The following is a 15207-nucleotide window of genomic DNA, read 5'->3' on the forward strand; positions in this document are numbered from 1 at the left end:
GAAGGTAATCCTTTTTTTTTCTTTTATTGCCTTTTGCCTTTTTTGAAATAAAGGAAATCCTTTATTTCAAGTGTTTGTCCTGGGCCAATGAATTATACTCTTTTAAGCCCTTTGTATATGTTAACTCACTTAATCCTCACAACAAATTTGTGAGGTAGATACTACACTCATTCTGATTTTATATATGGAGAAACTGAGGCACAAAGAAGCTAATTTTGTCAAGGCCTTACAGATGCTAAATGTTAGCATTGAAATTGAAACCTAGGGAGTCTGGCTTCTGGGTCTGTTTGTATAACTATTATACTATATTTCCTCACGAGGTGACACTAGAGCAGAGACTAAATCATGACAGGGGAGACTCATGAGGCTTTCTGAGGGAAAACTCTCCAGGTAGAAGCAAATTCATGATGCAGGAGCCGTATGTCTCTTTCTCAAAGAGCAGAAAGGCCAGTGTGGAAAAGTGTGGGAGTCACTGAGGGGAAGAGCGCTAACAACGAGATGTAGTGGCTTGTTGGCCTTGGTAAGGATTTTGGTTTGCATTTTAAGAAAAATAAAAAGGGCTGGGCATGGTGGTTCACACCTGTAATCCTAGCACTTTGGGAGGCCGAGGTGGGCAGACTGTCTGAGCTCAGGAGTTTGAGACCAGCCTGGGCAACATGGTAAGACCCTGGCTCTACTAAAAATACAAAAAATTAGCCAGGTGTGGTGGCACACGCCTGTAATCCCAGCTACTCAGGAGGCTGAGGCACGAGAATCTGTTGAACCTGGGAAGCAGAGGTTGCAGTGAGCTGAGATCGTGCCACTGCACTCCAGCCTGGGCGACACAGTGAGACTTTGTCTCCAAAAAAGAAAAGAAAAAAGAAAACGAAAAAGGCAGAAGAGGGCTTTAAGAAGAGGTGTCATGTAGTTTGACTTGTGATTTAAAAAAATATTGTTCCTGCTGTATGAATTGTGGAGGTGGAAGAAAGGGTAGAAGCAGAGAACCAAAATACTGAATATAAATAATATTGAAACAATATATAAGGCAAAATGATACATGTACACATATATATGTACAGAGTCAGTCTTATCTTCTAAAACTATATAGTTGTCAAAATTGCTTACCCAGTGAAATATGTTTTAGCAAAATAGGTCACAAAATCATTTTAATACTCTCTAAAACATTTTCAGATTTTTAGAAATTGTTGATGGAACCTTTGGTTTGGTGTGGCTGTCTCTAGCTAAATGATGTCCCTGTCTGAGCCACAACTTGACATAGGGAGCCCCTCATAACCTTTCGTTGACATGCCCATTATATTGACAGTCATTAGGTCCTTGACACTCAGCATTTAGTTGCAGCTGGACGGTGGCTGGGGGAACTGCCTGTACTCCATAGCTAGCTTTGCCCCTGGTGCCAGGGAATTCTCTAGACCCTGGACATCTCAGCTTCACTATGTCCTGACATCACCTGCTGCACAGCCTGTGTCACCTCTACAAACGTTGGGCTGCTACAGAGCAGCAGGAAGCCGCTATCCATGTTCTTATTGCTGGATGGTGTGGCAGCTGCCTCTGAGTCTGCTCAGCTGCCCTGGGGTGGGAAGGTGGGAACCTGCATCTGTTCCAGAATTGCTTTGAGGTCTGATATCCACCTCCGTAGTTGCTGTTGGGTTAAGTTTTATTAAGATAGTCTTTAGCAACCTAGACAGAAATGTTTTAATATTCAAACAATTGTTACAGATGCATGCATATATACTGGGTAACAAGTATCCTTGCTTGGACTATGAAGGAAGTGGTGGAGTAGAGAGAATTGGTCATATTCTGGATATATTTTGAAGGGAGAGCCAAGAGGTAATTGCTAATGGATGGCATGTAGGGTATGAAAGAGGCAGCAAGAACGACTTCCAGGTCATGACTTGATGCCCAAGTGATTGGAAGAAAGACTGGGAGGAGGACAGGTTTTGTGAGTGAGAATGAAGCATTTGGTTTTAGACGTAGTAAGTTTGAAACGCTTGTTCAGTATCCAAGTGGAGCCTCGGGTGCCTGTTTGATCTGTGAGTCTGGAGTTCAGAGGAACAGTTACAACCCTTTCAGGAATGATTAACTCAATGACCTGATAAACAATTTCCATTCACCTGGTGGGAATCATGTGTCTTAAGACAGAACATTTCCTAATTACCTGCCTATTTCAATGTTCATAAATACAAACCCCCAGATCTGTGTGAAAGATTTCACAATAGTTCAGCTTTCTGATGTTTAGCTATATAAAATGTAAGAATAAGACCATATATAGCTTGTTAACCTAGTACTTCTCTCTCCTCTCTCATCCCTTCCCTGAAGAAGCAGGCACTAAAGATGCTTAAATGAAGCGTTGATTGAAAATCTCACTTTAGCAAATGAGATAATGCTACATCTATAAATACCAAGCTAAATTCAGATATTACTGGGAAGGAAGTATAGTTTTAAGATGGGAGATTGAAGATTAAAAAAAAAAAGCTTATAGCATTTTTATGGTATGTCAGGCTCAGATTGAAAAATCAAGAGGACATTTTAAAACCTGAAATAAAATCAAAACAAAGCAAAAAAAGCTAGTTTTGGAGCAAACAGATTTGAGAGAGAGGAATCTGAGAGTGAGTATTATCACTTTGACATCTTTGTTATATGGCTCTAAAAACATCTTTTCTTGAGTTTTAACTTGGGATGATTTTGTGAAACAGGAATCACAAAACTACAGTGAGTACAAAGAAAATGTTTTAATAAAATATTCAATACAGTATTTCCCTGTGGGGATTCTAGAAGAAGAAGTAAGAAGCTGAAGGAAGTGATTGTCACTGTTGGGAACCCAGTCCTAAATGAGACAAGACTTAGTTTTCCTCCAAAGACACCTTGTCCAGCTCTGCCCAACAGGCTGCAATGAGATGGACCAGGAGACCTTCAGGAGTCACCGACAGACCAAGTGAATGAACCGAATCCACTTACAAACAGATCCACTTAAGCAGTTTTTGCCTCAGGCTTCCTACCAAATGCAGTATCATGGAGACAGGAGAAGGTTGATATACAAAAGGCATTAATATGATTTTGTTTTTTCTCCTCCTATTCGCATTTCCAGAGTGATCATTAGTAACAGAGAGATCTGTGGTTTCACCAACTAAGCATTTCAAACAGATTTCATTTCTTGACCAAATTTTGTGCTCAAGGCCTGTTACTATTAGTAATTCTTGTGTTTCAAATTGAGAGAAATGAGAACATACCCACCCCTACACATAACTTAAGCATATCACTGAGAATTCTACACATATGAAACAAGCATAAGCCATGAATCCTCCACTTTGTGTGTTACTTTTTATTACTACAGAAAGTGCTGTTGCTTGAATATGAATATCATTTAGTGTAATAAAATGTGGAAAGACACATTATTGTGTTCCAGCTCTGGTTCAGTCTGACAGTGCCTGGCATAAACCATGGAAACTTGATAAAAGACTGTCTTGGGGGATTATCTTGCTGTCATGATTCCGATGTGTTTTGGTTCCCTTCTGGAGTCATAAATTGCACCTTTGGTACCATGAGGGAAGAGTTGTTCCTTCGGATAGAATTGTTCCTCCTCATGGAATTGTTTCTTCTCATGGAGTTGCGCTTCCTCAGAGAATTTTGATGAGACAGTTCACTCTTTTGGAGGGTCTGAATGAGGATGGAAGGTTTCTCATCCAGCTCTCGGGCACTGCACCGTGGAGCAGCTACTTTAACAGTGTTGCCAAATTTGGAGTAATCCACAGAGTACACTCCTTCTTCCTCAGTCACAATGGACACAAAGCGGTGGCCCCATTGGATCTCCTCAGCGATGTAGGAGGTTCGTGCTTGTGTGGTGATGCCAGTAGTTTCAACCACTCCTTCCAGAATAACTATGACCTCCAAGTCTTGGTTGGCCAGGTCAGTTGCTGAGATGTCATACAGGGGGCTGCGCTTGTCAATCACGTGGCAGATGATCAAAGGGGCCACCAGAAAAATGTTATTGCTCTCAATTGGGTTATCAACAGGAATGTCTAGTTGGTGAATAGGGACCACCTCCCCTTCAGGTGTCGTTGTTTTCTTCACCACCTGGATGCGCACGGAGGCACTAATGATCATGCTTTTCCTCAGGTCACCCACTCGGAACATGAAGCACAGCTTGCCATTTCGGACGGCAATCACAGCGTGGCGGCTGAAAATCAACGTTTCTGCCCTTCTGTGAGCCTGAGCTGTTTTCATGAAAATGCAGCCTAACATGACCGCATTGATGATCAAACCCACAATATTCTGGAGAATCAAAACCGTGATGGCCAAAGGGCACTCCTCTGTCATCATCCTCCCTCCAAACCCAATGGTAACTTGAACTTCAATGGAGAAGAGAAAAGCAGAAGTGAAAGACCTGTGAGGAAGGATATCAGAAAAGAACACCATCAGGTCACATTTTGAATAATGAAATAATATGCCAGGCTGAACTTTTCATTTTCTTCCACTAGAGACTATTAAATGCTTGCAGACAGACTAGCCAACTTAACCTTGTAAAATGCAAAATTCTAAACTGTGTTTAGAACAGTCTTTCTCTCTCTCGCATGCATCTACCTCCAGACGTCTGGAGATTAACATTCTATTAATTCATTAAGCTCCTTTAAGCTAAGGCCTAATTAACATTCTATTAATGTTTCACAGGTCACGTAGTGATGGGCCTAACTGTGTAAAAGATTAATATATTTTTATATAAAGGCATATTTTACATTGCGACATACTTCACTTTCACAAAGGCACAGTTTACTCTGTAAAACTTTCTAGCAGGTAGATGTTTATTATTTATTGCATATCTATGTTTAGGAGACTTGAGTCATATGGAAGGTACTGAGTACTGAGTAAAATTATTATTTATAATCTTTAAAATCATATCATTAGCTAATACTTATTTTGTATCTCATATAGAAATAGCACAGTGCTAAAAAAACTGGTATAAAACACATTATTCCAAACAACTAGTATTTTCAATAGAAGGGAATGGTTTTCCATTTGGAAAGAAAAGTCTTATTGATGATCTAAGTTTGTTCTTTTAAGTCAGGGGTCCCCAAACCCCCCAGGCCAGGGACCAGTAGTGGTCCATGGCTTGTCAGGAACCGGGCCACACACAGCAGGAGGTGAGTAGTGGGTAAGTCAGCATTACCACCAGAGCTCTGCCTCCAGCCAGGTCAGTGGAGGTACTGTATTCTCATAGGAGAGCGAACCCTATTGTGAACTGTGCATGTGGGAGATCTAGGTTACCCCCTCCTGATGAGAATCTAATGCCTGATGATCTGAGGTGGGACAGTTTTATCCCCACACCATCCCCATCCCCCAACCCCATCAGTGGAAAAATTGCCTTCCACAAAACCAGTCCCTGGCTCCAAAAAGGTTGGGGAGCGCTACTCTAGGTGCTCTGGAGAATACTGAAATGACGAAAGGGAGAACTAGAGGCAGAAACTAGTAAATGACTATGTCAAGATCTCATACAGATATGTCTTATTTTATTCTACTCTGCTGTAATGTACTTTGCAGTTACTGCATTTTTATAAATCGAAGGTCTGTGGCAACCTTTGTACAGCAAGTCTGTTAGCACAATTTTTTCGAAAGCACGTGCTCACTTTGTGTCTCTGTGTCACATTTTGGTAATTCTCACAAGATTTCAAACTTCTTCATTATTATTACATCAGTTACCATGATGTGTGATTAGTGATATTTGATGTCACGATTGTCATCGTTTAGGAGAGCTGTCCCCAGCCTTTTTGGCAAAGGGACTGGTTTTGTAGAAGACAATACTGGGGTGTGTGTGTGGGGAAAATGGTTTCGAGATGAAACTATTCTACCTCAGATCATCAGGAATTAGTTTCTTACAAGGAACCCGCAGCCTAGATCCCTGACCTGTGCAGTTCACAATAGGGTTCACACTCCTATGAGGATCTGATGCCCCCACTGATGTGACAGGTGGCAGAGCTCAGGAGGTAATGTTTGCTCCCCCGCTGCTCACCTCCTGCTATGTGGCTTGGTTTCTAACAGGCCACAGGCTAGCACTGGTCTGCAGCCCAAGGACTGGGAACCCCTAGTTTGGGGCACCATGAGCCATGCCCATATAAGACGGCAAACAATCGATAAATGTGTGTGTTCTGACTCCTCCAATGACCAGCTGCTCCCTTGTTTCTCCCCCTTTCCTCGGGATTTCCTATTTCCTGAGACACAGCACTATCAAAATGAGGTCAGTTAATAGCCTTACAAAGAACACCAAGCATTCAAGTAAAGGAAATATTTGCTGCCTCTCACTTTAAATCAAAAGCAAAAATGATTAAGCTGGTGAGGAAAGCAAGTCAAAAGCCACACTAGGCCAAAGGTTAGGCCTGTTGTGCCAAACAGCCAAGTTGTGAACAATGGAAAGAAAAAGTTTTGCAAAAAATTCAAAGTGCTACTCCAGTGAAGACACAAATGATAAGACAGCGAAGTAGCTGCATTGCTGAGATGCAGAAAGTCCGAGTGGTCTGGACAAAAGACCAAATCGGGCACAGCATTCCCTAAGCCAAAGCCTAAACTAGAGCATGGCCCTAATTCTCTTCAATTCTATGAAGGATGAGAAGTGAGGAAGCTGCAACAGTAAAGTTTAAAGCTAGAAGAGATTGGTTCGGGAGGCTTAAGAAAAGAAGCCACCTTCAAAGCAGAAAAGTGCAAGGTGAAGCACCAAGTGCTGATGGAGGAGCTGCGGCAAGTTATCCAAAAGATCTAGCTAAGAAAATTAGTAAAGGTGGCTGCACTAAACAGCAGATTTTCAGTGTTGAAAATGAAACAGCCTTCTATTGGAAGAAGATGTTACCCACAACTTTCATAGCTAGACAGAAGTCAATGCCTGGCTTCAAAGCTTCAAAGTTCAGGCTAACTCTTGTTAGGAACGAATGCAGCTGGTAACATCAAGTTGAAGCCAATGGTCATTGACCACTCTGAAAATCCGGAAGCCCTAAAGCATATAAAGTGACTCTGCCTGCACTCTATAAGTAGCAGTATAAAGGTTAGAGGACAGCATATCTGTTTGCAGCATGATTTATTAAATAGTTGAAGCCCACTGCTGAGACCTACCACTCAGAAAAAAAGATTCCTTCAAAATATTACTGCCCATTGACAATGCACCTAGTCACTCAAGTGCTCTGATGGAGATGTAGAAGGAGATGATTGTTGTTTTTATGCCTGTTAACACAACATCCATTCTACAGCCATGAGTCAAGGAGTAATTTCGACTTTCAAGGCCTATTAAGAAATTTACATTTCATAAGGCTATTGCTGACATAGATAGTGATTCCTCTGATGGAGCTGGGTAAAGTAAATTGAAAACCATCTGGAAAGGATTCATCATTCTAGACGCCATTAAGAACATTTGTGATTCATGGCAGGAGGTCAGAATATTAACATTAACAGAAGTTGGGAAGAAGTTGATTGCAATTCTCATGAATGAGTTTGAGGGGTTTGATACTTCAGTGGAGGGAGCACGTGGTAGAAATAGCAAGAGAACTAAAATTAGAAGGGGATCCTGAAGATGTGACTGAATTGCTGCAATCTCATGATAAAACTCAGATGAATGAGGCGTTGCTTCTTCTGGACAAGCAACGAAAGTGGTTTCTTGAGATGGAATCTACTCTTGGTGAAGATGCTGTGAACACTGTTGAAATGACAAAAAAGAATTTAGAAGATTACATAAACTTAGTTGATAAAGCAGTGGCAGGTTTTGAGAGGATTGACTCCAGTTTTGAAAGAAGTTCTACTGTGGGTAAAATGCTATCAAACAGCATCACACATTACAGATAAATCTTTTGTGAAAAGAAAAGTCAATTGATGCAGCAAACTTCATTGTCATATTTTAAGAAGTTGCCACAGCCACCCCAGCCTTCAGCAACCACTACTTGGATTAATCAGCAGCCATCAATATCGAGGCTAGTCCCACCACCAGCAAAAAGACCACATCTTGCAGAAGGCTCAGATGATTATTAGCATTTTTTAGCATTAAAATATTTTTTGAATTGAGATATGTATATTTTTCAGCCATAATGCTATTATATACTTATTAGATTACAATATAATGTAAATGTTTTATATGCACCGGGAAACCAAAAGTCTGTGTAACTGGCTTTATTGTGATATTTGCTTTATTGCAATGATCTGGAACCAAAACTGCAATATCTCTAAGGTGTATCTGCAATTAATATTGTACTAACTTGAATTTTCTCGCTTTGGCCTATTCCTGTGAAAGAAGCAAAGGGAAGGAACCAAGAAGTTGTAGGATTTTCTTGGGAAGCTTTTTCAAATAGAACATCTACTCCCTATCTTAGTGAATAAACACTGATTTGATAGGCTGAGGTTGGATCTGGGTAAGATGCTTTTGAAAAGTTCTTGGGTGATTCTCATTTACCCCATATGAGAAGCACCACATTTTACTATCAATTTATAGCACTTAATTTCACAACTAGTACTGCTGTGGCTTCTTCATGGAAAAGAGATTAGTCTTATCTTTGCCCCCAACCCCAATTTCCAACTTCTCTAACTTTATAGAAGACAAGCCACACCTTAGCAATCTCTCAAAGTATTACCTATTTATTAATGCTACAGACAGCAGGTGAGAAAAATGTTTAAAAACATTTGAATACTTGGTATATACAGTGCACTTTGGTAGAAAACCATGAGGGATAAGCAAGAATACATGGATTATTCTTTTGATTAGTTTTTAAGTGGAGTGCGAAAGTTGCCTATTTCTTTTGGTGCTAAAATGATTCATGGAAAACTACAGTAATTGCCTATTGCACCAGCTACCCACAAAAAGATATCTGGTATAGCCCCAAAACATGGCGAAGAATAAAAATGGACCCCAGAGAAGGGGTATGGATAAAACACTGATTTCTGATAATGTATCTATACTTCAGAGAGCAGTCTAATGATCAATATCCCAAATGATTTGTTTTAATGGTTTAAGAGACTGTTCATGTGGATATTTTATATATTGTTTAGGAATTCTAAATATTACATATGGTAGAAGATCCAGCTTTTTACTGACACTTGCTATGCTAAACAATCTCAAGAGATAAAAGTGTTTAGCTGTTCCTTTGTTCTGTTACAGAGAGAGGTAGGCTGGATAACATTGAGAAAGAGGAAATATATTGGTCTATTTTTTGACTCATATTAAATGAAGGAGTCAAAGAGACACCTTGAAGGAGAAAATACATGAAGGAGAAAATGAGTCACTCTAAAAGAAGAATGGTCAAACATTATTTGGAAATACTGGTGAATATTCAATGAAAAATGTTGTTTCCAATTTTAGTGATATGATTGGACATTGAATTTACAAAGAGAAAAATGCAAAGAATTAGAATTATTATTAGTCACCTTTTAAATTCTCTTTGGGAGAGAATGAATATTTTTAAGGTTTGCTGTTATTTTTTTTTAATCTCTTTTTTTATCAGTATCTATCATAATTTAGATTAAAAATTTATTTTGATATGAAAATGATTCACCAATTATCAGTGCCAGTAAGTTTCTTAAAGAGATATATTATAGATAATGATATTTGATCTTAGAATATCTATTGAATGTTTTAATGGATATTTTAAGTATTGTGTTTTCTTTATGTCTTGGTATACTGATGATCTCCTATGTTTTCCAACTGCATTTTCTTTGAGACAACAGTTCGTGACAAGTTTGAAAAAAGAAAAGAATATCTAATCAATATTAAAAGCAATACATCAATTCAATAGTTTTTGCTCCTCAAAAATTGATCTGAAATCTGTGGTGTGTGATCTCCGCACACTAATGCTGCCTTCCTCCTTGAAAGGCTGGCATTGTAGTTACTTAGCAAATGGAAAGGTGGACAAGTTCAGTCTGGGGTCCACTTTCTGCAGTGATATGCTAGCTTCATAAGATTCAGAGTCACTGGAGGTCCCATCCTTTACAGTTTCCTGGTATCATAATGCTTTTTCAAGTTTCCTTGCTTTGTGAACTGTGTGAATTTAAAATGTTCTTTTAAAAATGTTTTGAAAAATTTTCTAGTATTATTACTACTGTTTTGATTCACAGTGAACATCTTGGTAATTGATATAATTTATCTCTTTCCACCTCCCAACAACAAAAAAAAATTAAGAAACAAATCACCTCAACTAAATGTTCTTAAACCATGTGAAAGTAAGAGAGGAGAATCACTGAAATCAAATTCAATTTACCTGCCTTTGAGATACTTATGATATGAGAAAGAAGCCAAAGTTAGGTATCTAAGAACTGTCTTGTCCCTATTCTATTTAAACTTTGAAAGAAGAGTACAAAATTAAATTGCTTTTATATAACCCCTTCCATAAAATTTTGGACTAATTTTCATTAAAAATTAGCAATTTCTAGTTCTGAATCTTAGCACAACTTTTAATTTCTGAATCTTATGCAAGCAATTAGCTATGTTATGATAATCTCGATAAAGAAGGGATGATATTTATTTCATTTTTTAGTAGATTTTTAATCTAGGACACTCTCCCCCTAGGGCCTCCCTATTTTTTTTTCTTATTATTTCTGAAAGTGTCATGGGTTAGAAGAGTCATAGAAAAATGTCCACTAGCACAATATTTTTTTATTGATCAGAGATATTTACCTGTGGACACTGAAACTACGGACAGCAGCTTTTTCATACTGAACTAAATGTGCGTGCTTTTGGAGTAAAGCACTCTGTGTTATCCTCTGAATTACAATTTTTTTTTTTTTTTTTGATAACTGGTACAACATTTTCAAGGCTAGTCCAAAGGACTGAAGCTCAGATTTTCAGAGACTCTTCATCCATAAAGTTGCATTTAAAAAAATATTTACTGTGTTAGGTTTTGTTCTTTATTGTGCTTTTTTGTTTCTGGAGATTCTAAAACAAACCCTTTATTTCACTTTCAAATAACAGAATGATAAGAGAAAAGGCATTTTGACATTTTTTTCTCTACTGTTTTCAACCCCTGCCTCATCCCACTACATTCTTACCTGACATTAGTCACACACACAGTGGACTCCAAACTACTTTTCTCCATTCCACTTTTCTCCATGTAAGCATAGATATCCCCATGGGCAAAGGCCACCAGCCACCACATGATAGCGAAGAGCAGCCAGCTGCAGAGGAAGGACATGGTAAAGATGACCAGCGTGTGGCGCCATTTCAGGTCCACCAAGGTGGTGAAGATGTCCTGCAGAAAGCGTCCTTGCTCACGGATGTTCTTGTGCGCCAGGTTGCAGGCCCCGCTCTTGGCGATGAAGCGGGCTTTGGGGAGGCGGTCTCGGATGCGCGGCTTGCGCAGGTTCTCCGCGGCGATGCGCGCCAGCACATACTCCTCCGGGATGATACTCTTTCTGGCCAACATCGTCCTGTCACCATAGCCAGCTTAGCCACCTGCCTCTCACCTGCCTCTCCGTCCCTGGACACCCGTCCTCCTGCACGAGGGAAACATTCATTAAAAACTTAAAAACCCACCCTATGCTCACCTCTTGGTCCTTGTATTCAAGGACAGGTTTGTACATGCGCGAGGTGACATGCAAAACCAAAACTGTGATTTTTCACTAACCCAAACATGAATCTAGCTCGTGCTTGAGTTCTGGGATCTCAGAAAAATTACTTGGTTTTAATAAAAAGAACTGTTCCAATTCTTCTTATCATTCTGAACACATATGGGCATAGCCTTAGCTAAACAAAACCAAGAGCCTTCCGGTAAACAGCAGGCTCAAAGATAATTCTCTGCGATGAACCGCGTCTGTAAATTAGTGCAAGGCTACAGCACGTGGCGTCAATCAAGAAGATTAAGACCAGTTGGGTGCACGATCTACTTACTTATTAAAGTACTTAGATGATGTAGCAATATTAAAAGTAAAGAGGGGAAATTCTTCCTCCGTTATTTTTAGAAGTAAGCAAAGGCCGTGACTCCTTGCGCAGTATAAATAACGTGTAATCTGACAAAATTATAAGTGATGTGCTATATAATTTATAAATTATAAGAATTATTTTAAATGCGAAAGAATGAGTTGCATCTAAAAAAACAGTTAAAAAGGTTCCTGTGGAAATCATAATATTATAAATTGAAAAATTGAAAACTTTTTTTTTTTTTAAACAACGAAGGAATCAAATATACAAGGTGCGGGGGGAGAAAAAAAACCCCAGACAACAGCCTGCGGGTTGCAGTAGGGAGTGCACCCCGAAAAGTCCATCCAACACTGCAAGCCTCTCCGGTGTTTTGCATTTTAAATCATTTATGGGAACGCAGACAGCCTCCCCCTCCCCTCCCCCGGAGCAGCTTTGAAACTTACAGACTCCGGGCAGCGGGCGCGGCGGCTGGACCTCCTTGCACACGCCGGCGGGCCGCGGGCAGGTCCCTCGCTCTCCCATCCTGGCGCGCGGGACCAGGGGCCGCCCAGGCCGGAGGGACAGATTGGGGGCTGCGTGTCCTATGGAGAAGAGTTAAAATAATAAAAGGTGCAACTGAATCTAAACGCAGGGAGGGCTAGAGGAAGGGGGATGGGTGTCGATCTTCCCCTCCCCCTGCTCAGCTCAACTCCTTTGGCCACTTCAGTGGGAGGAGGAGGGACTGGGGGGGTCGGGGGGGATGCTCCACAAATCAGCCTCCCAGTTAGGGCTTTGACGCACGCCAGACCTCGGAAGCCGCCGCTGTCGCGGAGTAGGGGGCGGGCGGGGAGGGGGCGAGCGCGAGTCCCCGGGAGGTAGGGAGCAGGCCAGAGGGAGGGACGACCCGGGGGAGGGCGGGACCTGCAGAGCCAGCTCCTTTCCAGTAGCCGCGACCCCCTGCTGCCAGCGTGACACACAAGTCTTTAAAAGGCTCTCTGCTCAGGGGAGAGAACTTTCTGAGTCCAAGTTCACTGACGCAAGGAGATTTAATTTTAATTTTATTTTGTAACCTAGGTAGATAACTGGGCTACTTCTGACTGAATCAAAGCAGAGAAGTCAGAAAATATTCTTCCAAGGCGTTCAAGCTGTGGGCACACGCAATTATTTACATTAAATTTCCACCTGCTAGGAGAGATGCAGGTGGAAGATGTTCTGAAACCCACTGTAGTAAACTATTTCTTCACCAGCCAAAGCCACTCTTCAGGGAATTACACACACACACACACACACACACACACTCCTCAAAACAGCGACTGCGCCCCCCCCCCGCCCCCCGCCCTACCCCTTAAAAAAAAAAAAAGAAAAAAGAAACCACTGGCAGTGGTTCCCGATGAAGAAATTTTGCCCCAAACAGGGACCGCCGTTAACACTTCAGCGCTGATAAGGCCTGGTCATTCGGTCTTCAGTAATTGGTTGCTTTCTGAAATGTTGCAGCTTCTTCCTCTGTCTAGATGGTCTGCGTGATAAAACAGAGCATTTGCGTACAAAAAAAGGTTATACAATAACCATCTATAGCTTTTTGAAAAGGAGCCAGCGAAGACAAATGTGCTTTTTCCCACAGGTCAAGCCTCCTGATTTTGGCACTTGCGTTAATGGAAACTTTAATTCTTGGAAGTTTCACGTATTTTCCAAGACTCGGGCCGAAAGTGTATGTAGCATAAACAATGTATTCATTTAATTACCCAAAGACCTAAAATTAGTCTTTAATGAAGACAAATTAAGAATATTTTTTTCCCCTTGTGGTTAGATCTCCTTAACCCCTGTAAGCCCAGGATCCTAGTTTGTTAGTGGTAGTCCTCCTCTCTACGGTCATTAATTTTTGCAGTAATTTATGTAGTATAATAGTTTTACAACTGTATGAAGAATCAGTCAATTCCCGCCATTGTTCTATTTTACTTTTGACTTTGTACACATTATTATTCATTATTTTAGCCCGGGGAACATTTATTGCACACCTTTGTAAACTTTTTTTAGGTTTATGTGTCTAGAGATATGTAAATATATGTCATAGTTGTTGCTTTTAAGAGGCAGACAGTTTTAGCAAGAGAGATATACTCTAATACAAGCAGGGATGTGATTAGAATAGGAAAGGAAAGGCCAGGCCCGGTGGCTCAAGCCTGTAATCCCAGCACTTTGGGAGGCCGAGACGGGCGGATCACGAGGTCAGGAGATCGAGACCATCCTGGCTAACAGGGTGAAACCCCGTCTCTACTAAAAAATACAAAAAACTAGCGGGGCGAGGTGGCGGGCGCCTGTAGTCCCAGCTACTCGGGAGGCTGAGGCAGGAGAATGGCGGGAACCCGGGAGGCGGAGCCTGCAGTGAGCTGAGATCCGGCCACTGCACTCAAGCCTGGGCGACAGAGAGAGACTCCGTCTCAAAAAAAAAAAAAAAAAAAAAAAAGAATAGGAAAGGAAATTTAAGAGTAGGAGATTAAGGAAAAATCCATCGATTATTTGGCATCTGATCTAGGCTTTGAAAGTCTAGATATATTTAGGGTATACAGAAAAGCAGAGAAAAGACAGCCCACGTCAGCATTGATGAAGCCAAGCTGGCTACACAGCAGGATTGGACACTTGAGTTCAGTGCTCCCTGGGCAGGTGCTGTTACCACTACTCTCAATGAGATTTTCATGTACTTGTCATTCCCACTCCCACCACTCCTGTACCCACTCCCTTAAACTGGGGACTGCTAGAGGGCAAGGCTATGACTTGCTCATCTTTGTAGCAAGACCCTAGCGCCATTTACATTACAAATGGGCTCAAAAAATATTTTTGAATCAATGAATGAAAAATACAAAGTTGAAGAAGCAAATTGGGGCCTTGAAAATGCATAGACAGCCTTAAATGCTCGACAAAAGAATCTGAGGATTCCTCAGCAGGTAGTGGTAAGCCATGGAAAGATTTTGATCAGAAAACTACACAATAAGAGCCTGTTTTAAGAGGATTGATCCAGAAGCAGAGAATATAATGGCTTTAAGGGTTGCATTTCTTAAGTATAGTCCCTCTGGGCTCCAAAATTCTGTAACTGGCAGAAGAGGGTGCTGGAAACTATGACATTAATTAGAGAAGGAATGAGGTCTTGGGCTAATAGGTAATATCAGTGGGCAATATGCAAATAGATACAAAAGGAATGTTATACAGAGTCAATATTGGAAAAGGGAAAAGTCAGAGGTGACTGTGATATTTATCATAGTAACAGAAAAATAGCAGGAAAATTGGAATGAGAAGAGCTGGACTGCTCTGGAGAATTTATGAGAAGATTTGCAAAAATAAAGCCATATCTGAATTCTCTGAAAATT

At 40.8% G+C, this 15207-nt stretch overlaps 1 protein-coding gene across 2 annotated transcripts; it reads right to left on the reverse strand.

Moving 5' to 3' along the window:
* Positions 1-2714: 2714 nt before the first annotated feature.
* On the reverse strand, positions 2715-12807 carry KCNJ8 (potassium inwardly rectifying channel subfamily J member 8). 2 transcript variants are annotated; one of them, XM_005570346.4, is made up of 4 exons: positions 12770-12807; positions 12313-12450; positions 11002-11445; positions 2715-4381 (listed from the first exon to the last, which is right to left on the reverse strand). In XM_005570346.4, the coding sequence occupies exons 3-4, from the start codon at positions 11373-11375 to the stop codon at positions 3481-3483; spliced, it is 1275 nt and encodes a 424-aa protein (XP_005570403.1). In that variant the 5' UTR covers positions 11376-11445; positions 12313-12450; positions 12770-12807; the 3' UTR covers positions 2715-3480. The 2 variants fall into 2 exon arrangements, with proteins under 2 accessions (XP_005570403.1, XP_065379943.1); XM_065523871.1 differs by lacking the exon at positions 12770-12807 and adding an exon at positions 12657-12697.
* Between the last annotated feature and the right edge of the window lie 2400 nt (positions 12808-15207).

Source organism: Macaca fascicularis, chromosome 11 (genome assembly GCF_037993035.2).
Source record: "Macaca fascicularis isolate 582-1 chromosome 11, T2T-MFA8v1.1".
NCBI lineage: Eukaryota > Metazoa > Chordata > Mammalia > Primates > Cercopithecidae > Macaca > Macaca fascicularis.